This window comes from Bos indicus x Bos taurus, chromosome 14, assembly GCF_003369695.1.
Source record: "Bos indicus x Bos taurus breed Angus x Brahman F1 hybrid chromosome 14, Bos_hybrid_MaternalHap_v2.0, whole genome shotgun sequence".
In the NCBI taxonomy this organism is placed as follows: domain Eukaryota; kingdom Metazoa; phylum Chordata; class Mammalia; order Artiodactyla; family Bovidae; genus Bos; species Bos indicus x Bos taurus.
In genome coordinates, this window is record NC_040089.1 from 55,108,944 (window position 1) to 55,131,231 (window position 22,288).

Consider the following 22,288-nt stretch of genomic DNA (forward strand, 5'->3'; position numbering starts at 1 on the left):
CAGAGAAGCAAGCATGCCACACCCACTCTTCTGTATCTTGCTTTCCTGGTCGAGTAATAGGTCTTTCCATCTCGGCACACACAGGTGCGTGTCACCCCTCGTCATGATTGTAGAGTATGCATTTAGTTTGCTGTGCTGCCCGACTTAGGCTGTCAGTACTGATGGACAATTTTCTTGGATGCTTACGTGCAGGGTAAGTTCCCAGCAGTACAGTGTTCTTTTTTATGCACGTTGCACCAATTCACACTAGTGTTTTGCCCCAAACCCTTAACAGAACCAGTGTTAGCAAACTCTTTTTTTTTTTTGCTGATCTGTTGGAAAAAAATCCTTTTTCATTTTTAATTTTATAAGTGAGATTGTATGGCATTTCAGGTATATCGGTGGTTTGTTTTTCTCTCTTTGTCTGCCATGTGACTGTTCATGTCCTTTGCCCATTTTTCTGTTCTTTGTTTTCCTCTCTTTTTTTTCTAATTTGTTTGAGCTTTTGGTAAGTTAAGGAAATTAGCCCTTTATCTATAAATGTGTTATAAATATTTTCATTCAATTTATTATTTGTCTTTGACTCTGCTATTTTATTTTTATGTAATTAGATTTATGTTTATAGTTATATAGTTAGATTTATCAATACAAAATTATTCACTTCTACATCGGACATGATCTGATATGCAAGACATATCAGATCATGTCTTCCTGAAAGGTTGTAAATACCATTTCCATTTTATCATAATTTCAGAAAAGATTTATCTTCATTCTGATTGACGTTCATATGGAACTGCCATACATTTAAAAGCATATATAAACATTTATAAACAGAAGTTCAAATTTAAAGTATGTAGAAATGAATAATTTTGTATTGATAAATCTAACTACATAACTATAAACATAAAATCTAAGTACATAAAAATACAGTAGACTCAAAGACAAATAATAAACTGAAAGAAAATATTTATAACATTTATAGATATATTTCAATCCCTTTGTTGATCTTTAGATCAAATATTCCCTTTCTGACATAAATACCTATGGAAGTTTCGGGATTAGTTTGCAATAAGTAAAACAAAAATCCTCTTTTGGCTGTGAAGCATTTTTTGGATTCCTTGGCTGGGCCCCCAGAGCTCAGCTCTGCAGCTAAGAGTCAGTGCTACTGAATAGACTTGGAGTAGCGTCATCTGTAATTACACATGTCCACTGCTCCAGCTGCTCCTTAATAGTGCTACTTGGCCTTAGTGAAAACGGCTCCTCTCCCTTCCCCAGAGACCTTTAAATAGAAGATCTGTGTATCTGTGTGTGGGGACGGGGGATGGGAAGATGAATTGATGGGGGTCTGGGTTTTTTTTGTGTGTGTGTGTTTTTAATTTGCTGATTCTGTTTGAGGTGGAGATATAGGTGGCCAACCTGAATTAATCTGATTGTTTTGTGGTAACAAAGGATAAAGGAAGGTTTGGGGTTGCTTGAAGCAGTGGTTTAGGATGGCTTATTCCACTTCGTAGACGTTAGGAGTTCTCTGTTCTCAGAGGCCTGTGTGATATTCTGATGAATGAGGAATCCACAGTGTCCTGAAAGCAGGCAAAAATAATAACGTCCTAAGAGACTGGATCACAGTGTTTTAAAAAAAAATGCATCTAGTTATCAGTAAATTTTGCCCATATTTTTTGTTTCCATTTTCCCTTCCTTCTCTAATTCCCAGCCTTACCATCACATGCATAGAATGCTCATTACCCTAAGGTTATGAATAAAAGTAAGGCCTCTCAAGAGAATCCAGCAGCACTCCTGAACAAAAACCCGCAGAGCTTCTGGAGGCCGGCAAGCACAGCTCCTTTCTGGCTGGAAGGTGCTGTCTGCTGCCCAGTGTGTAATCACCAGCATCAGCATTGCAAGATATCTCAAAGGTCATCGTGCTCCGCCTACCTAGTACCTGATTGAAGACAGTATTGATGAGGATATTGACTTGGATATGCACATTTTAAAATTCCCTTCAGCTTTTCAAGCACAGCTCTTCAGTGGCCAAATATTTTTCCCTGTGCTTTGCTGAAGGAGTCCCTGTGACATCGGCGATTTACCAATAGGTATCTACATACCAGCGGATGCGGGCAAATACTTCCTTGTCCCCCAAAACTGCTTTAGGCTCATGCCATCCAAAAAATCCCTATGGAATATATATTAAAGTCTTAAAGTGGGTATATACTTTGGTTTTAATGTTCTACGTTTAGGAATTTATTCTAAGGAAATAATCAAACAAGAATGTAAATCTGTATGCTCAAGCGTATCCATTAAGCCCATGTGGGTTTAAGAGCGGGCACTCTGGGGTTAGACAGCTTGGTTTCCCTCTTGGCTCCACTTATTGTGTGACCTGGTGTGTGTCACTCAGCTTCTCTTCCGTATCTTTAAAATGGTCTGATAGCTGTCCCTACCACATAGAATTTGTCCTGTCATGAAAAATAAGTGGCTTAACATGTAAAAGATGCTCAGGATGGTTTCTGGTACATAATGTTTGGTATTAATCATAGAAAAATGAACATGGCCTACATATTCATTGATTTAATAAAACAAAATATGCCATGTTTTAAAGTTATTCACATATTAAAAGAAAAACAATTAGGTTACATAATAATGTATTAAGTATGAATGCTGAATAGTTATATACCAAAAGGTTATTTTTCGGTGATGGAATTATAGGCTATATTTTCCCCTCTGGATCATTGCTGTTTTCTAAGTCTTCCACAAAAGAAATGCATAGTATAATAAAAATTGCCTTTTCAAGTCCTGCAGAGTAATAATAACAGCTATTTTGAGAGCTTACAACAGATCAGGTGTTTTTCTGAGACAGGAGATAGATACTCACTGCTTATAATAACCCCATGAGGTGAGTGCTATGATTATCAATCTCCATTTACAGATTAAGAAATCAAGGCAGAGTGAGGTGAAGTAATGTGCCTACTACATCTTCCATCTCATAAGCAGTAGAGGTGGGATTTGAACCTGGGCTGTCTGATTCAGGGCTTATGTTTTTAGGTTAGGACCTCTCTTTGTATGGCAGTGGCACCCGGCTCCAGTACTCTTGCCTGGAAAATCCCATGGACAGAGGAGCCTGGTAGGCTGCAGTCCATAGGGTCGCTAAGAGTTGAACACTACTGAGTGACTTCACTTTCACTTTTCACTTTCATGCATTGGAGAAGGAAATGGCAACCCACTCCATTGCTCTTGCCTAGAGAATCCCAGGGATGGGGGAGCCTGGTGGGCTGCCGTCTATGGGGTCAGATTTGACTGAAGCGACTTAGCAGCAGCAGCAGCAGTGACCCACAAGAGCATTGAACTACATACAGTACCCACTACAATCATCTAGTTGCATACACTGTTTAAAGGAAATACATAAAGAGTGCCTCTCCTTCTTGGTGTCTTTGCTGCAGCTAATAGATACATAAGAGGTTTTCAGGTCTCCAGCTGTCCTCTTAGTTACCCTGTTTAGTAAATGGGGAGAATATATTCAGATGCCATAGTAAAATTGACTTTTCTGTATATCCCTTTTTTAAAAAGAGTGCATTGACTTTACATGACAATAAGCAAACTGTAAATATATTTTTAAAAGTCATCAACAGAAATAGGTAAGTAGCATTTACATTCTTCACTATAATGTTACTCAGATAGTCCTGAATACAGTTGTACCCTGGATGGGTCTTCTCAGTCTCTTTCTGACGTGTACAAGGTAAGCTAGAAAAGCACAGGGACAAAGTGCCCTAGGCCCTGCAAACACTAACAAGTCATATATTGAGTGCCAGGAGCAGTAAATGTAGAACAACGTGGTCCCTTCAGTTCAGGGTACGTAATAACTGCAGAGGGGCTTCCCCGGTGGCGCTAGTGGTAAAGAACCCACCTGCCAGTGCAGGAGACGTAAGAGATGCGGGTTCGATCCTGGGGCGAGAAGATGCCCTGGAGAAGGGCATGACAACCCACTCTAGTTTTATTGCCCAGAGAATCCCATGGATGGAGGAACCTAGTAGACTACAGTCCATGGGGTCAGGGTTACAAAGAACCAGACACTACTGAAGCAACTTAGCACACACACACAATAACTGCAGGTCAGAGGCATCGTTAAATAACAATGGATTTTCAGCAAACATCTGTTTCTGTTCTAGAATTTCCATTTTTATGCAGGCTGTCAAATTATATTGATGGGTCTTTGCATACCTTTTAAAGAATGAAAATTGGGTGTCTCAGAGTAATAATTTTACATCAGAAAATAATATCTTACCCCTGATGGCTGCAACCACAGGACCTATTTTTGAAAATCATCCACCTTTATCATTTTATAACCAACCTGGTAATTTGCTAGCAGACAAAGTTGGAGTAGACTGTCAGGGCTACTGTGTTCCTCGGTAGCATTACCAATCATGAGTCCTTGAAACTGTGAAATACTATAGTTTAGCCAACGCATTACTCAGAGGCAACTAATTAAGTTCAAGGAGCTTCTGGGAGTTCATTACATCATTAGACAAAGTCTCTCAAATCCAGAAGGAATAGCCAGTCCTGGTTCTGATAAATTGCTACTGTAATCCTCCCAGAATTCTGCTGGGAGCTGGGATTCGCAGCTGTCATCTGCCCTAAGGGGTCCTTCCTGATCTGTTTTCCAGAAGAGGCTGACCTTCCCGAGAGGTCCTAGAAACCAGACAAGGGGTCTTTCTCTTTGCCTTGCTGTTACTTGCTTCCCCCTTCAGCAAAACCAAAACATGCCATCAGTAAGAGCATTTGTTCACCAGTGGGCCAGTCTGGCCACCTCTTGTCCTCGTGGCTCATCTTGGCTGTCAGGGAGATGGTAGTTTATTCAGGAACCTCCCCAGCTCCCGCTTCTTTTACGGTCTTCTTGGGACATGTTATCACAGGGGTAGCATGGGGATTTGGTCCTGGACAGAATTCATCACCCACAAGCCTTAGGCAAATAAATCAGCTTTTGTTTCCTCAACAGTAGAAGACAAGATTAATATCTGCCTTACAAGATGTCAAGATTAATAGGTCAAGGAATAGAAAGAATCTTGAACAATAGTCTGGAACCTAGTAGGTTCTCAATAAAGAGTCATGATCATCAGGACTTCAGTAGTTAAAGTTCTGTGCATCCAAAGCTGGGGGCATGGGTTTGACCATGATTGGGGAACTAAGCTCCTACATGCACACAACGCAGCCTAAAAAATAAAATTAAATTCAAAATAATAATGATTACTAGTCACTGCATATCAGAAACTCAGGGGATTTAGATTATTCATAGTTTCCTCAATCAGAAATGTGATCTGGTTCTGAATTCTAGGCCAGAAGAGTCACAAATTGTGGCACAGGAGTTGAGAAACAAGATCGAATAAAATTGTGTGCCTCAATTGATTTTTCCAAAAGCATTTGGAATTTCATCTTTAAAAAAAAAAATCCTCTCTTCTTCCTGTTGTCCTGTTACCTCTTCCATGCCCCTGAACTTCCAGACAATCCATGGAATGTTTTCATTATTACTGTTTCAAAACTTTGTTTTGTTAAAAATGAATTTATGTTAATTATTCTACCACACAGCATGTTTTCAATTATACGCTGAACCCTAGTCTGTGCTTAAAACGTACTGTGATCTTTGTAAACTAATAAACAACCCCTCCACCCACCCCCAAAAACTGCGGTTTCAAATTTCAATGATCATTCCCATGTTCCATCACTGGTCACTGTGAACTTTTTTCACAACTCTCTGGAAATGTTAAGTTCCTGCTGTTCTGTTAAGGTTGTGTTCTTCATAGAAAAGCTGCAGCTGCGGTCAGAGAAGTGGAGGAAGATCAGATAGCGGGGCTTGGAGCTGTTATCTGGAGCGCAGGCTTTCCTATTTCGAACCGGTTGATTATCTCCAGACCCGAACGTGCCAAATTCAAGTATGGCTAGCCGACTGCAAAGCCGAAAGATAAACTCTCTTGGAAAAACCGCTCTGGGGCTGACAACCATGCTTTTCATGCTGCCGAACGTTGGGGTCGGCGCGTTCATGTTCCGGGCGCGCCCGGGGAACCGGGAGGGAGCGGCGGGCGCTGTCTCCGGACCGGGTGACCGCGGCTCGTCCGCGGGAAGCCGGGCATCTAGGAAACCGGCCTCTCGGTGCTTCCAGGCAGTGTTTAGGCGATGCTGTCCTCATGCCTGCGCCTCCTCTCGTCGGCTTTGAGGAAAACGGTGGGAGCCTGGGAGCGCTGGAACCCCGCCACGTGCTGCGTCCGTGTGCAAACGCGGGAGCCGGGGACCTCAGAGGGCAGGGCATCGGCCAGCGGGCTCTCGGGTTTCGAGTTTCCTGTCCTTCATGCTTCTCCCCCGCCTTTGTTTTTTCAGGTAGTGAAGCCGATTTCAGCTCCTCGAGCAGCACCGGCAGTATCTCGGCTCCTGAGGTCCCCATGTCTGCCGCCGGGAGCAAGCGGTCCTCTTTCTCACGCAAGTAGGCCCGCCTCCAGCTCCGGCTCTGTCCTCATTGAGACGCGATGCACGGGTGTCTTACCTGTCTTTAACCTGTTTTCCTAGACACCTGGCTTTACTGCTGTCCATTTCCGTTTTGTGATTCTTCAGTGAATGGGTTTGGGGTTGGTGGCATTTTACAGTGATTCACGGTTGGTACTTTGCCCAGCCTTACCTGCCGTGGTCTCGTGCTTGGCCCCGCGTGTGCCCATGCGGGGCTCCCCCCTCATCCCGTCCCCCGCTCGGGGAGCCCTGCTTCTCCGGCCCCCACCCGTGTGCTCACCTGTGGATCAGGTCTTCCCGTCCCCACTTCCCACCCAGCCTCCGCCTTCTTGAATCTGTCCTCTTGGCCGTAAAGCCTCTGACTTCACCCTTTTCTTGCCTCTAGCTGAGCTTCCTTTTTGTGAAAGAAGCATGGTGATCCTCTGGGCCACCCCCAATATTCACTTGGGGAAGGGGTGAAGAAAGTATAAAGTTCATAGGTCGGGGTGCCCCCCACCCCCCAAAAGAAGAAGTCTAACAGAATAGTGACCTCTGTGGGCTCTTAGTTAGAATGCCAGCACCACCAACCCCAGGCCTTGTGGACCCCAGCAAGTTGTTCAGCTTCTCTATGCCGGAGTGTCCTCATCTGGAAAGTAGGATAATAGTCATACCCACCTTGTAGGGTTTATTTATTGTTCTTTAGTTGCTGAGTCATGTCTGACTCTTTTGTGACCCCATGGACTGGAGCCTGCCAAGCTCCTCTGCCCATGAGATTTCACAGGCAAAAATACTGGAGTGGGTTGCCATTTCCTTCTCCAGGGGATCTTCCCGATCCTAGGGATTGAACGTAGGTATTGAACCCACGTCTCCTGCTTTGGCAAGCAGGTTCTTTACTGCTGAGCCATCTGGGAAGCCCTGTAGGGTTTATAGTTGGGGTTAAACTAGTTAATTGAGTAAAGTGTGTTTGCTGTGTTTGAAGCACAGTAAACATCAGCACACGATCGGTGCTGTTTGGACTGGGGGGGAGAAGGACCATGAGGAAAAAGGGGGCCACCGTTCACGTTTGGAGGGACACATTGTCAGCCCCAGGACTCTCTGCTGCCATCTGTAGCTTCATTTATTCAATTAGAATTTATTGAGCATCCATTATGAGGCAGTCTCTAGAGATATGGCAGTAAACAAAACTTAGGAAAACTATATATTTGTTCTAGGAGAGAAAGATAATGAATGCATGTAAATAATATAAATATATATATTTTTTAATGTGCAGAATAAGGATACAGAGACCCACAGTGTGTGGTATATTCTGGATAGGCTGGTTCTGGGAGACTGTGTGATGAGGTTAGCTCTGGGCCGGGACCTGAACAAAGCGACGGAGTGAGTCACGTGACACCGGGGGTGATGGGTCCCTTGACTGTCCTGGACCACAGTGTCCGAATGTGTAAAAAGGAGGTTGGACCACATGATTCTTAAGGTCCCTTTTCTGGAGAAAAACTGTTTAGTTTCTAACTGCTTGCATTTCCAGGACTGAGCAAGCAAATGTTTCCTACTTCTCTTGGGTGAGCAGAAGATGTGGCTAATATTTATAAAGGGATCTGAGGCCCACAGTGCAGAGTTTTATTGTTAAAAACAAAGCTGAAGCCAGACAAACTTGTAACTAAAGAGTGAAGTCTGCAGTGAAGAACAATTGTTCTATCTCCAAATACCGTGTATTTTGGAAATAAAGTTCCTCTGGGATCACAGGATGAGACTATAAACATTCTCTGTACAGATCAGATGTGGCTTGCTCTGAGAATAAGCCATTTACCTCACCCATTCAAGGAATTAGCACATACCCGTGGTGCAAGGCATCAAAGAACAGAGAAGCAAAAGAAAAAAGAAATGGCCTGAAGAGCAAACCAATTTTCATAAGCATTTCAAAGGGATTTGAGTCTGTCGTTAAATTCCAAGGTAATGTCAGGTATACTGACTGACTTAGAGAAAATATTCTAGTCTGGAACCCATGAATTCCCTCAGTGATGGAAAATTAATGTTTTAAACATAAAATAGCTTAATATAATTATGTGCAAATCAGATATACGCTTAATAGACAGGAAATTGAAATAGGCAAGTGTTCTGTCCATTATGCTCACTTTTTAAAAATCTGACCCAGGCACAGACAGAGCATCATCAGTGGATTTCTGGGATGGAATGGTGTGGGTGTTTCACGTAATCTGTGTGTTCTACAGGACCACGTTTTGAGAATAGCTTCTCTGGATAGGCTGGTGCAGTTCAGTTCAGTTCAGTTGCTCAGTTGTGTCTGACTCTTTGCGACCCCATGGACTGCAGCACACCAGGCCTCCCTGTCCATCACCAACTTCTGGAGCTTACTCAAACTCATGTCCATAGAGTCAGTGATGCCATCCAACCATCTCATCCTCTGTCGTCCCCTTCTCCACCCACCTTCAATCTTTCCAGGTATCCACGCTAAACTTTTAAAGAGCTTATGAATCTTTTGGGCTTCCCAGCTGGCGCTAGTGGTAAAGAACCCGCCTGCCAATGCAGGAGGCATAAAAGAAGCAGGTGCCATCACTGGGTGAGGATCTCCTGGAGGAGAGCATGGCAACCCACTCCGTATTCTTGCCTGGAGAATCCCATGGTCAGAGGAGCCTGGTAGGCTACAGGCCATGGGGTGGCAAAAATTCAGATACAACTGAAGTGACTTAGCACGCAGCACACCCCTGCATTAGAATCGCGGCATCTCGGCCACTCAACCACCAGGGAAGTCCTGAAGAGAATATTTTTGACAGGTGATTTCACAAACAAAGGCAATGGCAGCCCACAGAGGAGACTGGCAGGCTGCAGTCCATGGGGTCGCCGCACAACTGAAGGACCAACGCTTTCACACTTCACAAACAAAACCTGGAAGATTTACAAACGACCTCCTCTTAGAAAAGGCCAACTCCCTGGTCTTTCTGAGAAATTCTCTTTCTTAAACCAAAACTCTAATCTGACTAGAGGCAGCTAGAAGTGAAAAGAAAAAAAAAAAAGAATTTGGAGTCAGATGGACCTGGGTTTGACTTGAGCATCTATCGTTTATTAGGTACAAGAAAGACCCAGAGTGCCCAGCCTCAGTTTCCTTTTCTGGAAATGGGGTAATAATGGCATTCACCTTCCTGATTTAAGTGAACTGAGAAATCTTTGCTACCCTATGCACTAGCCCACCAGGCTCCTCTGTCCATGGGGATTCTCCAGGAAAGAATACTGGAGTGGGATGCCATGCCCTTCTCTAAGGGATCTTCTTGACACAGGGATTGAACCTGTGTCTCTTATGTCTCCTGTATTGGCAGGCAGGAGCCAGAGCCACCTGGGAAGCCCCTTAACACAGTGCCCATAACTCAGGAAAAGAGTCATTAGATGGTTATTTTTAGTCGGAAGTGATAAAAATAATACTAATGAGTGGGCAAGATGCTGGTGCTGCCGCGGCCGACGGTGCTGGTGGTGGCGATGGTGATTATCATACCAGTTTGCTCAGGCTGTTATAACAAAAAAACACAGACTGGGGAGCTCTAAACAGCAGAAATTCACTTTGCACTATTGTGGAGGCTGGAAATCCAAGATCAAGGTGTTGGCAGGACTGGCTTCTTGCGGCGGCCCCTCTCCTTGACTTGGAGATGGCCATCTCGTCCTTCTTTCCTCACATGCTCTTTTCTCTGTGTCTGTGTCCAAGTTCCCTCTTCCTATAAGCACACTAGTCATACTGGATTGAGGCCCACCCTAGCACGTTGTTTAAACAGAAATACCCTTTTTAAAGCCCTGTTTCCAAATACAGTCACATTCTTAGGTGCTGGGAGTCAGAGCTTCCACCTGTGAATTGGAGGGGGACATTGTTCAGCCTGTGACAATGATGATGAAGACGGTGAGGGCAAGGGTGAGGATGTTACCTGAAGGAAAGGGCAAGGGCTGGCAAAGGGAGATTCCCCTGGGTGCCTTCTGAGGATCCCTTCTTCACCTCCCCATTTCTCTCATTTCCAGTTACTGGTGCAGGTTTGCAGGAAGGGGCACAGCGTAGCGGAATTCTCTCTCTGTGTGGGTGCCTTCTGAGGATCCCTTCTTCACCTCCCCGTTTCTCTCATTTCCAGTTACTGGTGCAGGTTTGCAGGAAGGGGCACAGCGTAGCAGAATTCTCTCTCTGTGTGGACTGCATTCGTTGTATCCACCAGACCAGCATATGGGGAGGGCTAGGAAGGCAGTGTCCAATTTGCCTTTGCACGGCCTTGACCAGCATGGAAGCCTGCTTCTCCACCGAAATTTTTTTTATCATCATCCACGATGTTTCTCCCACGTTTGTACCCACATAAGTTAGCGTTTGAACTAAACTAAATGTAGGGGACAGAACTGATCATTTAAAGCATGCAGTTTCTTTTTTACAAGTTGGCTCTTACAAACAGCCTAGTAACTCATTTCCTGAAATATATTTCAAGACTCAGTTGTACTTGAGTAGTGTTTGATAGCTTGAAGAGTTTTTGCTTTATTTTGTATAGCTGAGGAATTCTTACAAAATCCTCACTTCATTTAATGTATATGTCACTAATCATACGTCTTAGTGCAAGCACCAAACTAAAGAAGTTGGTGGTGAATTCTTCAGGTTAATAACCACATACCTCGCCAGTAGCTAGTATACCTGTTTACAAGCCCAAAACAATATACTCCATTTGTGGAAAGATGGAGACATATCTGTAGAGTTAAGAGACCTGGATTTAAATCCCAGTTGAGTTGTGAGTTCTTAGACCAGTTTTTTTCTTTTTTCCCCTGCTTGGGTGCGTGCTAAGTTGCTTCAGCTGAGTCCAACTCTTTGTGACCCCTTGGAGTGTAGCCTGCCAGGCTCTTCTGTCCATGGGATTCTCCAGGCAAGCATACTGGAGTGAGTTGCTATGCCCTCCCCAGGGAATCTTCCCAACCTAGGGATAGAACATGAGTCTCTTTCATCTCATGCATTGGCAGGGGGGTTCTTTACCACTAGCACCACCTGGAAAGCCCTTTCCTCCCCCCTGAGCTTCATTTATTGCTCATAACTTTAGTACTTCCCATACTTCATGTAATGTAAAAGGAAAATGATCATCTGACCAGTCTTACTGTCATAAATCTTATTGCCCTGATGGTCAAAGTTAAGTGAAACGATGTTCATAAAGCCCTTACAACAGAGCTTGGGTTGCAGAAGGCTCTTGGTGAAAAATTCCCTGGATAAACATGAGGGGTTGATCATGTTGAGGGGTTGAGGGCTTTACTTTTTCTCCTAACTTGTAATGGTTAACCCTCCACATGTCTCATAGCCACATGAAGAACTAGTCAGGCCAGTCGGTGCCAGACTTAGAAGTGAAGCAGAGAGAAGCACCTCCCAAGCCAGAGAACATGTTCTTTCCTGCCCCGCCCCTACCACAGAGTTGCTGGAGTTGGTTTGTCACAAAGCCATCAGCCCATCTGTTCCATATAAAGTGTCCCCTTTCACACAAAAAAAGGAGGCAGAGTCCATTTGGATGATTTCAAAAGGAAAGAACTTTTTAACTTGAGAATTTCATGATGTTTCATTTATATGTGATTTACTGGGTTGAGTACTAGTTCAAATTGTATTAGATTTTAAGTAATTGCAATTTTGGAGCCAAGTAGAGCCAAGCACACACACTTATACTGACACTCATGTTTCTCAGTGAGATGTGTCTGTTGGATACACTTGCAATCAAAATTGCAAAGAGAGACTGTCAAAAAGCAGCCCTGCTGCGTGAAGAGTATCGTTTTCCCTTTTACTTCCTTGTAATGTCATCAACGGAGAAGGCAATGGCACCCCACTCCAGTACTCTTGCCTGGAAAATCCCATGGACAGAGGACCCTGGTGGGCTGCAGTCCATGGGGTCGCTAAGAGTCGGACACAACTGAGCGACTTCACTTTCACTTTTCACTTTCATGCATTGGAGAAGGAAATGGCAACCACTCCAGTGTCCTTGCCTGGAGAATCCCAGGGACGGGGGAGCTTGGTGGGCTGCCGTCTATGGGGTCACACAGAGTCGGACACGACTGAAGCGACTTAGCAGCAGCAGCAGCAATGTCATCAAGATGTATTCCTGACATAGATGTGCTATCCTATTTAAGTAATTTCTACATTCTTAAGATGCTTCCTTACATTGCGTTATTGTTGTTGTTTAATCACTGTGTCTGACTCTTTGCAACCCTATGGACTCTAGTCCACCAGGCCCCTCTGTCTATGGGATTTCCCAGGCAAGAATACTGGAGTAGGTTGCCATTTCCTTCTCCAAGGGATCTTTCTGACCCAGGGGTCAAACTCACATTTCTCGCATTGGCAGGCAGATTCTTTACCACTGAGCCACCAAGAAAGCCCATTCCTTACACTGTTTTGTGTGTATGTGTACTCAGTCGTGTCCAACTCTTTGCAGCCCCATGGACTGTAGCCCGCTAGGCTCCTCTGTCCATGGAATTCTCCAGGCATGAATACTGGATTCATGTTGCCATTTCCTCCTTCAGGGGATCTTCCCGACGCAGGGATCAGACCGGCATCTCTTGCATCTCCTGCATTGGCAAGCAGATTCTTTACCACTGTGCCACCTGGGAAGCCCCATTCCTTACACTCAGTTCAGTTCAGTCGCTCAGTCGTGTCCAACTCTTTGCCACCCCTTGAACTTCAGCACGCCGGGCCTCCCTGTCCATCACCAACTCCCGGAGTTCACTCAGACTCACGTCCATTGAGTCCGTGATGCCATCCAGCCATCTCATCCTCTGTTGTCCCCTTCTCCTCCTGCCCCCAATCCCTCCCAGCATCACAGTCTTTTCCAATGAGTCAACTCTTCGCATGAGGTGGCCAAAGTAGTGGAGTTTCAGCTTTAGCATCAGTCCTTCCAATGAACACTCAGGACTGATCTCCTTTAGAATGGACTGGTTGGATCTCCTTGCAGTCCAAGGGACTCTCAAGAGACTTCTCCAACACCACAGTTCAAAAGCATCAATTCTTCGGCACTCAGCTTTCTTCACAGTCAAACTTTCACATCCATTCCTTACACTGCTGCTGTTGCTGCTAAGTCGCTTCAGTCGTGTCCGACTCTGTGCGACCCCATAGACGGCAGCCCACCAGGCTCCTCCGTCCCTGGGATTCCCCAGGCAAGAACACTGGAGTGGGTTGCCATTGCCTTATCCAGTGCATGAAAGTGAAAAGTGAAAGTGAAGTCGCTAAGTCATGTCTGACTCTTTAGCGATCCCATGGACTGCAGCCCACCAGGCTCCTCTGTCCATGGGATTTTTTAGGCAAGAGTACTGGAGTGGGGTACCATTTAGGGAGTGTCAAATCTATGGAACTAAATTAACAGGGAAGTTCAAACAAGATTATCCAAAAATAGTACCTTGCAGTTGAATTGCCCTTAACAGCTTATCCAGTGTATTCAACATGCATTCTTTAATTCCACATCACCTCTGTGAAAGTTTTCATATATCCCCAATAGTAAGTGGCTTACTTGCTAAGTTCCTAGTAAGTGGCAGTGCCAGGATTTCAACCCAGTTTACTCACTTAGCAGTCATTTAGGGAGAACCTACCTGTGCTAGGATGTAGTGGGGATGTAAGAGCACAAGCTATGTTTCTGCCCTCAGGATGCCCTAGTCTGGTGGGAAGGACAGACAAGTCTGCCGTGGTAAAGCACTGTGATAAGTTCCATGGTGAAGTCTGCACAGTGGGGTGGGAAGCCCCAGGGGACAGCACCTACACCAGCCTAGAGAAAGAAGAGTCCAGAGAAGGCTCCCATCCATCTCAAAGTAGGAGGTACCCAGAGGCTCAGGGTAGGGAGCAGAAGAACATTCTAGACAGAGAAAATAAGTTCAGAATTAAAAGGATGATGGAGAGCATGGACCATCAGGAAATGAAATTGTCTGGAATGCAGGGGAAGGGGGGAGGAGGGGCAGGGAGAAGATGGGTTGAATGCGGTGGTGTGGGGATGGGATCAGACCTTGGGCACTGTATTAAGGAGTCTGGATTTTATTCTGGAAGCTGAATGGCTTTGAGGAGGCCAATGACACTCAAATTGCGCATTGGAAAAGCTGCTTTTACCGCAGGGACAACCTCCTTGCTGAGAGGGCCAGACAAGAGGCAGGGAAAGAAAAGGGGTAATATTTCAGCAGTCAAATGATAAAGGTTTTGCTAAGTCATTGGGGGCTTCCCAGGTGGCTCAGTGGTAAAGAACCCACCTGCCAATACAGGAGATGTGGGTGCCATCCCTAGGCTGGGAAGATCCCCTGGAGGAGGAAATGGCACCCCATTCTAGTATTCTTGCTGGGAAATCCCATGGACAGAGAAGCCTGGTGGGCTTCAGTCCACAGCATCCAAAAGAGTTGGACACAACTCAGCAACTGAAAGAACCACAAGTCATTGGGAACAGAAAGAAAAAACATATAGGTGGTTAAAATTATAGACGATGCATTTATGTGGGTTATATTTATCTGTCCTGTTTTTTCCTTCTTCCTTATGGGCAAACTCCTTCTCCCTGATCCTCCAAATGATCCACCCCAGTTTTCTGACCCAACATGAGCAAAACCTGAATATTTTAAAGTAGAAACAGGTATACTGAAATAGACGCCACGTCTTTAAAACAGCCTCTGGAACAAAACTAAACCAAAGCAACCTTTTACATGGTTTGTGTTCTTAGCAGGCAGCTGGGTTTAATCCAAAACAAGCTTTATGGTCAGAAACTATTTGAAAGAACAGCAGAGTGCTGACAACACAGGAGAGAAAATATCGGGCAGGTGGGAAGAAGGCGCTCATAAAGCCATGTTGCTCTAATCATTATAGGGTTGACCCTTTCCAACCCTATAGGTTGGATTTCCTCGGTGGTGACTAGGTTTAAGAAGGAATAGAACATTTGCACTTGGGTATCCCCGGCCCCAGGGATTCTAACATGCTTCATGCTTCTCTCCTAGTCGAGGTCCCCACGGGCGGAGCAATGGAGCTTCGTCCTACAAGTCTGCCAACAGCCCACCCTCCCCACGGGAGAAGGACCTTCTGGCCATGCTCTGCAGGAACCAGTTGAGTCCCGTTAACATCCACCCCAGTTATGCGCCTTCTTCCCCGAGCAGCAGCAACTCCGGCTCCTACAAAGGAAGTGACTGTAGCCCTGTCATGAGGTGAGTGCCGTCCGTCTCCTGACTCATGGTTCTTAGTTTGTCCTACTTGTAAGCTTCTCTTTAAAAAAAAAAAAAAAATTATATATATATATATATATAAATTATACATACATATATATATAAAAGTATATAAAACTCGCAGTGGCTTCCCTGGTGGCTCAGTGGTAAAGAATTCTGTCTGCCAAGTAGGAGAGTCAGGTTTGATTCCTGGGTTGGGAAGATCCCCTGGAGGAAGGCATGGCATGGCACTCCAGTATTCTTACCTGGGGAATCCACCAGGACAGAGGAGCCTGGCGGACTACAGTCCATGGGGTCACAGAGTCAGACACGACTGAGAGACTGAGCATGCATGCATATAACTCTCAATCCCCTGCCTTGTCCTGCAATATGACACATCTCTTTACTTTCCCGCACTCAGTAACAATCCTTCAAGGGCTGCTGCAGAAAGGACAGGAGCCACAATTTCTAATAAGGCTCAGCAGTCCCAGGAATTACTGGCTGGGCAGGAGAAATGGCACAGCAGCAGTAGGACGGTCCTACGCATTTCCCTCCGAATGGGGAAGAGTCGTTCGTGTGTTTGCCGGTTCATTCAAACACCAGATGTTTACTGAGTACCACACTGTATCCAGTGCTGTGTGAAGCACTGGGAATAGAGCCATGAACAACAGAGGTCCCCATGCTGATGCCCAGAGGAGAAGAAAAACAGTAGCCATCTAATGACAGAAATGCATTAGGATTATTCTGCAAGTACCTGTCATTCTGTGTAAAAGCTGGGAACTGGGAATTCCCTGGCAGTCCAGTGGTTAAAGACTTTGCCTTCCAGTGCATGGGAGTGCAGGGTCAGTCCCTGGTCAGGGAGCTAGGATCCCACATGCCTCGCAGCCAAAACATAAAAACAGAAGCAATACTGTAATAAATTCAATAGCGACTTTTAAAATGGTCTGCATCAAAAAAAAAAAAAAAAAAAGTGGACACAGGATCCATTTGGAGGGGTCAAAGGAGGCCTCTCTGAAAAAGCGAAATTGAAATGAGATCTGAAGCTCAAGAAAGGAATGAATTAGTCCCTGGAAGGCACGAGGTTGCAGAAAAAAGGAACTGCACATCCAGATGGGCCCTAGCAGGCCAGTTGGGAACTGGACGCTGGGCACGGGCCATCTTGGATGGAGCGCAGGCTCAGGGCCAGCAGGGCGGATGCGGCGGCTTGGCCCAGGTCCTGAATTGGGGAAGAAGCTGCCAGCCCTCCTCCTTCCATCTTCCTCCTCCCGGGCATCCGGGTCTCACAGTCAGCTTTCTTAGAGCAGGAGGGATGCCCCGCTCTCGGCCAGGCCTGACAGGGGCCAGGACTCCAGTGAAGGAAGCTTCACAGAGCGCTGGACACCTGTCTTACAAACCCTATCTGGTGCGAGTAGACCAGCTCTTTTCCCTTCAAAAGAAGGAAACTTTAAACCAAATCAGCACACTCACGTCAGGGACTGATATCAGAACAATCTGAATTCAACCAACAACAATCAAGATCTTTAGGCAAGTGGCACATTGTGTGGAAGCGAGGTCATCTCGCTCCCTTCCTGCCCCCACTCATTGTCCTTTAACATAACAGCCTCCTACTCTGAACTGACAGGTGGGTCTCTGGATAATTGTGCATTATTTTACAGGAGATCGTCCCTAAGCCACAGAAAATCTCCCTCTCCTGGCCCCACCCCCTTGACAAAGCCCCGCCCTCAATCTTCCCAGTTATGCGCAGTCCTAAGAGTGGCAGGTGGATGACTGTTCTCCTTCTGAAGTGAAGTGAAGAGAAGTGAAAGTCGCTCAGTCATGTCTGACTCTGCGAACCCAAGGACTGTAGCCTGCCAGGCTCCTCTGTCCATGGAATTTTCTAGGCAAAAATACTGTTCCCTTCTCCAGGGGATTTTCCCAACCCAGGGATTGAACCCAGGTGTCTCCCACAATGCAGGCTGATTCTTTACCGTCTGAACCAGCAGGGAAGCCCAAGGAGACTGGAGTGGGTAGCCTATCCCTTCTCCAGGGGATATTCCCAACCCAGGGATCAAAGTGAGGCCACTCACTGTTGGGCTTTAAGATCCCGGCACACAGCTGCCGTTTCTTCTCAAGCTGTTTTAGCTGTGCCTTAATTTTCCTTTTTTATAGAAAAAGTAATATTTCATTTACTTGGATTGTTTCAGGCGGTCTGGAAGGTACATGTCCTGTGGTGAAAATCATGGTGTCAAACCCCCAAATCCAGAGCAGTACTTGACCCCTCTGCAGCAGAAAGAGGTTACAGTGAGACACCTGAAGACCAAGCTCAAGGAGTCCGAGCGCCGACTGCATGAGAGGTGAAGTCGCATTCCTTGCACGCTGTGATTTAGAACGCTTTCTTTTTCCATAAAGTGAAATGTGAACCCACGCTGTAGAACAGAAGAAAAATTACTTCATTTAATTTTTGTCGGATTTCTTAACTCAGTCTCTCAGAAGAGTCATTTCATAATCCTGAGTGATTTGACTCTTAGGAGTTCAGGGAACCCTCCTGGGTTTGAAGGGACCCTCTGCTTTTTCTGGGTGTGTCTAGCTTTGACGTGAAGAGCTGGGTGTGTGCAGAGCTATTTTTAAAGGACAGAACACTTGCAGGAACAATGCCGTACTTCCAGTAGACTGGGTCACACACAGCTGGCCCCTATGAAGCCCTGTTTGTATGTGTCAGAGAGTGGATGGCCGTGTGCATTGTGATTCCTGCAAGCTATTTCTGTGCTGAAGGAAAAGGTTCATTATTCTTGGCCAAGTGTTACGGTAATTAAAAAAAAGAAAAACAACAGCCCAAGCTTAAGAGATCTTATCTCAGAGAGAAAAGACCTTTGACGTATTGGGACAGGCCAGATTTTTGCTTGGTAGTTTTTCTGAGAGCTCTGACCAGGATCGATGGTGACATGAGTCAGATCATACTTTCTGGAAGTCTTGGTTTATGTTTTGAGGAATTTCTGGGATGGTTTGAATCCCTAGGAGGGAGGTGTGGAAAGGCAGTGAAACTAGAGAATAGTGAAGCCTAAACTTAAAGAAGCAGTATGTACAACATCTCTTCAAATATGTCAGTATCCTGACTATGTGGTCTTGTCCTAGTCACTGAGAGAATGAATACATACATTTACATTGACTAGGAAGAAATTATATGTAAGGAAACATTTTTTTTACAAATATCTAGAAATATTGTCCTGTGAAGAAGCTAACCATTCCCTTCAGTGTAGGATGGATCTAATGTCATCTAGCCTGAGAAGAGGTAGAATTATCAACATTTCATAAAGTCCTTGAAACATGTAACTTTTTATGGTTTAAAAAAGTTTTTTTATCATTGGAATATGATCAGAACTGTTTTGCAATGCTAAAGTTTATCAGTCTGTCTTCTGCCTTTGACACATAATTAAAAGTGATATGGACTTTCCTTCCCCAAATTGTTTTGTGGACATATGAAAGAGTAGGCTATGGAGATTAAAGCAGGCTAAGAGACTCTAATGTGTTCTAATAAAATAATTTCCAGTATTAAGTACAGGATTGCCTCAGAGATATTGCAGGTTTGGTTCCAGACCACTGCAATAAAGCAAATTGCAATAAAGTGATTTATATGAAATTTGTCACTTCTTAGCACCTATAAAAGTTGTTTTACTACACTGGAGTCTATTAAGTGTACAATAGCATTATACCTAAAAAAAAATGTACAAACCTTAATTTAAAAATACCTTAATTGCTAAAAAATGCTAATCAGTGTCTGACAAAGCAGGGTTGCCACAAACCTTCAATTTGTAAAAGACATAGTATCTACAAAGCATGATAAGGCAAAGTGCAATAAAACTGTCTGTACTAAGCAGAGGATAATGCTTGAAAGATGGCTCAGACCACTGTAAAGAATATAAAGAATATGTCTGCAATGCGGGAGACCTGGTTCAATCCCTGGATTGGGAAGTTCTGGAGGAGGGCATGGCAACCCACTCCAGTATTCTTGCCTGGAGAATCCCCATGGACAGAGGAGCCTGGCGGGCTACAGTCTATGGGGGTCACAAAGAGTCAGACACGACTGAGCGACTAAGCAGGATGCTTGAAAAGTACTTAGTGCCATGTCAGACATAGAGTGGACACTATGAAAAAGGAGAGAAAAACAATCACAGCAAAATTTTTTTTCTGATTCTAGTAACTGTTATTATCTTAGCTATTTTACAATTAAAAGGGGGGCAGTTCAGAGCTAATACCTTCAAAAGAAAGAAAAAAAAAAATAGAAAGTTACATAACCTGCACGTTTCCGGTGGGAGAGCATGGGCTCCAGGCGGGTGTCAGAGTTGACCTTTTTTCTTTCTGAGTCGCCCTTGTCTTCCGGCTCTAGGGAGAGTGAGATCGTGGAGCTGAAGTCCCAGCTGGCCCGAATGCGCGAGGACTGGATTGAGGAAGAGTGCCACCGGGTGGAGGCCCAGCTGGCCCTCAAGGAGGCCCGGAAGGAGATCAAGCAACTCAAACAGGTCATCGAAACGATGCGGAGCAGCCTGGCCGATAAAGACAAAGGCATTCAGAAATATTTTGTGGACATCAACATTCAGAACAAGAAGCTGGAGTCGCTCCTCCAGAGCATGGAGATGGCGCACAGCGGCTTGCTGAGGGACGAGCTGTGCCTCGACTTCCCCTGTGAGTCCCCGGAGAAGGGCTTGGCCCTCGGCGCAGCCTTGGGGCCGACGGAGGATGCTCTGTCCCCGGAGGAGCCGGCCACGGAAGAAGGGGCCGACAGCGAGCTGCTGGGGGCAGACGGCGCGGCCCCCGGCGAGGATGTGTTGGAGGAGCTGGTGACAGGCGCCATCCCGGAGCCGGAGCTGCCAGGAGCCGAGGTCGTGGCGCTGGGCGGCGAGGCGGCGGCGGTGGGCCGCGGAGGGCGCCGCGCGGTGGCGGAGCGGGCGGTGCAGACCGACGTGGTGCCCTACAGCCCGGCCTTCTCCGAGCTCCTCCGGCACGTGCTCCGGCTGCAGGACCCCTGGCCCTCCTCCAGCGCCGCGACCCCCGACGAGGAGTCCGGGGACGACTCGACCGAAAGCTTCCCAGAGCCCATTTCCACCTTCGTGGTCGATTTAACTCCCCGGAATCCAAACTCGGCCATCCTTTTGTCTCCCGTGGAGACCCCGTCCCCCGCGGCGGGTCCCGAGGCTCGTGGGAACCGCCTCATGAGAGAGCTGGATTTTGCGGGCTCGGAGGCGGCGGCGGAGGAGGAGGAGGTGAGGCTGGACGGCCCGGGCCCACTGGCCCGCGCAGGGGGCATCGCCGGGCGCTACTGGAGCCGCAGCTTCCTGGTGGATCTGCTGGCCGTGGGGGCCCCCGTGGTCCCCACCGTGCTGTGGGCGTTCAGTACTCAGAGGGGGGGCACGGATCCCCTGTACAACATCGGGGCCCTGCTACGGGGCTGCTGCGTGGTGGCCCTGCACTCGCTCCGCCGCACCACCGAGCACATCAAAACCTAAAGAGACGATGTGGCTTCGGTGGGGTGGGCCCACCTGCCCCCACCCCGTGCAGCACGGTGCCCGGTGGAGAAGCCGCGGGGTCGACCGGTGGCGGGTCTGGTTCTGTCGTTCTTTGCTCCTCGGTATTTGATTTGCACTATATTTAGTTGAAAGCCTGTTCCCTGTTGAAAACCGGAGGTATCTTCAAAGGCATGGAGACCTGGTTCCAGTCAATGTCCCACCGGTGTGATAGAGAAAGCATGTTCGTGACCCTGCCCTTGTCGTCCAAGGTACCCCTGCTTATTATCCTAGTGGTTCAGGAAGAGAAAATGCAGAGTTTGCACTTTCAAGACAGCTTCTGTAAGGCTGGCATGTTATCTCCTTGCTTTGCTTTGTCCCGTTTTTCAAAAATGTGTAATTGTTAACAGCATTCCAATGGTCTTGTGCATAGCAGGGGACTGTAACCAAAAATAAAAATGTATTTGTGTAATGGGTTGGAAGAAGTCTTGAATAGCTCTTTAGTGTCTTAATTGGGGTTGATAAGGTTTGAGTGTTTGCAGTTTTTTTAAAACTAAATGTAGCTCCAGAGTCTGAAATGGCTTGTGTGTTCCTAAACCTGGTAATTGATGAAACTGTATGTAAGGTTTACATTGTATTAACTTATTTTTTGCTTATTATATATAGTGTTTTGTTGAAAATTGTTTGTAACCACACACTTCAGCATGATGAAAATAAAGATTAGTGTTTCCATTGAAATAAATGTTCTATCCTCCTATAAAATAACTATCTCTGTGATTTTACTTCTGCATATGATAAGAAAGACTATATGGATGGCACACCCTTCCATCTTTAACAGTAGGAACTGTAAAAATGGAATTACATGATAAAGAGGGAAAAATAATTGTTCAATAAAGGCGAGGACTTCCCACTCTATCTTTTAAAATGCATTATTTTCTGGGCTTCCCTGGTGGCTCAGTGGTAAAGAATCTACCTGCCAATGCAGGAGACACAGGTTCGATCCCTGACCTGGGAAGATCCCACATGCAGCTAAGTCCGTGTGCCACAACTATTGGGCCTGTACTCTAGAGCCTGGAAACTGCAACTACTGAGCCCAAGCCCCATAACTACCGAAGCTCGAGAGCCCTAGAGTCCCATGCTCTGCAACAAGAGAAGCCGCTGCAAGGAGAAGCCCAAGTACTGCAGCGCAACTGTAGAGTAGCCCCTGCTCGCCACAACCGGAGAAA

The 22,288-nt window shown here is 45.9% G+C and overlaps 1 protein-coding gene across 7 annotated transcripts in view; it reads left to right on the top strand.

The window, feature by feature from the left end:
* SYBU (syntabulin) overlaps positions 1 to 21,977 on the top strand; it is a 129,362-nt gene extending 107,385 nt beyond the window's left edge. For all 7 annotated transcript variants that reach the window (XM_027561297.1, XM_027561296.1, XM_027561298.1 and 4 more), the window contains 4 exons: positions 6,334 to 6,436; positions 15,385 to 15,588; positions 17,769 to 17,918; positions 19,949 to 21,977. In XM_027561297.1, the coding sequence (XP_027417098.1) occupies positions 6,334 to 6,436; positions 15,385 to 15,588; positions 17,769 to 17,918; positions 19,949 to 21,065 (1,574 nt within the window). In that variant the 3' untranslated portion in view covers positions 21,066 to 21,977. The remainder of the gene's footprint in view (positions 1 to 6,333; positions 6,437 to 15,384; positions 15,589 to 17,768; positions 17,919 to 19,948) is intronic.
* The last annotated feature ends 311 nt before the right edge of the window (positions 21,978 to 22,288 follow it).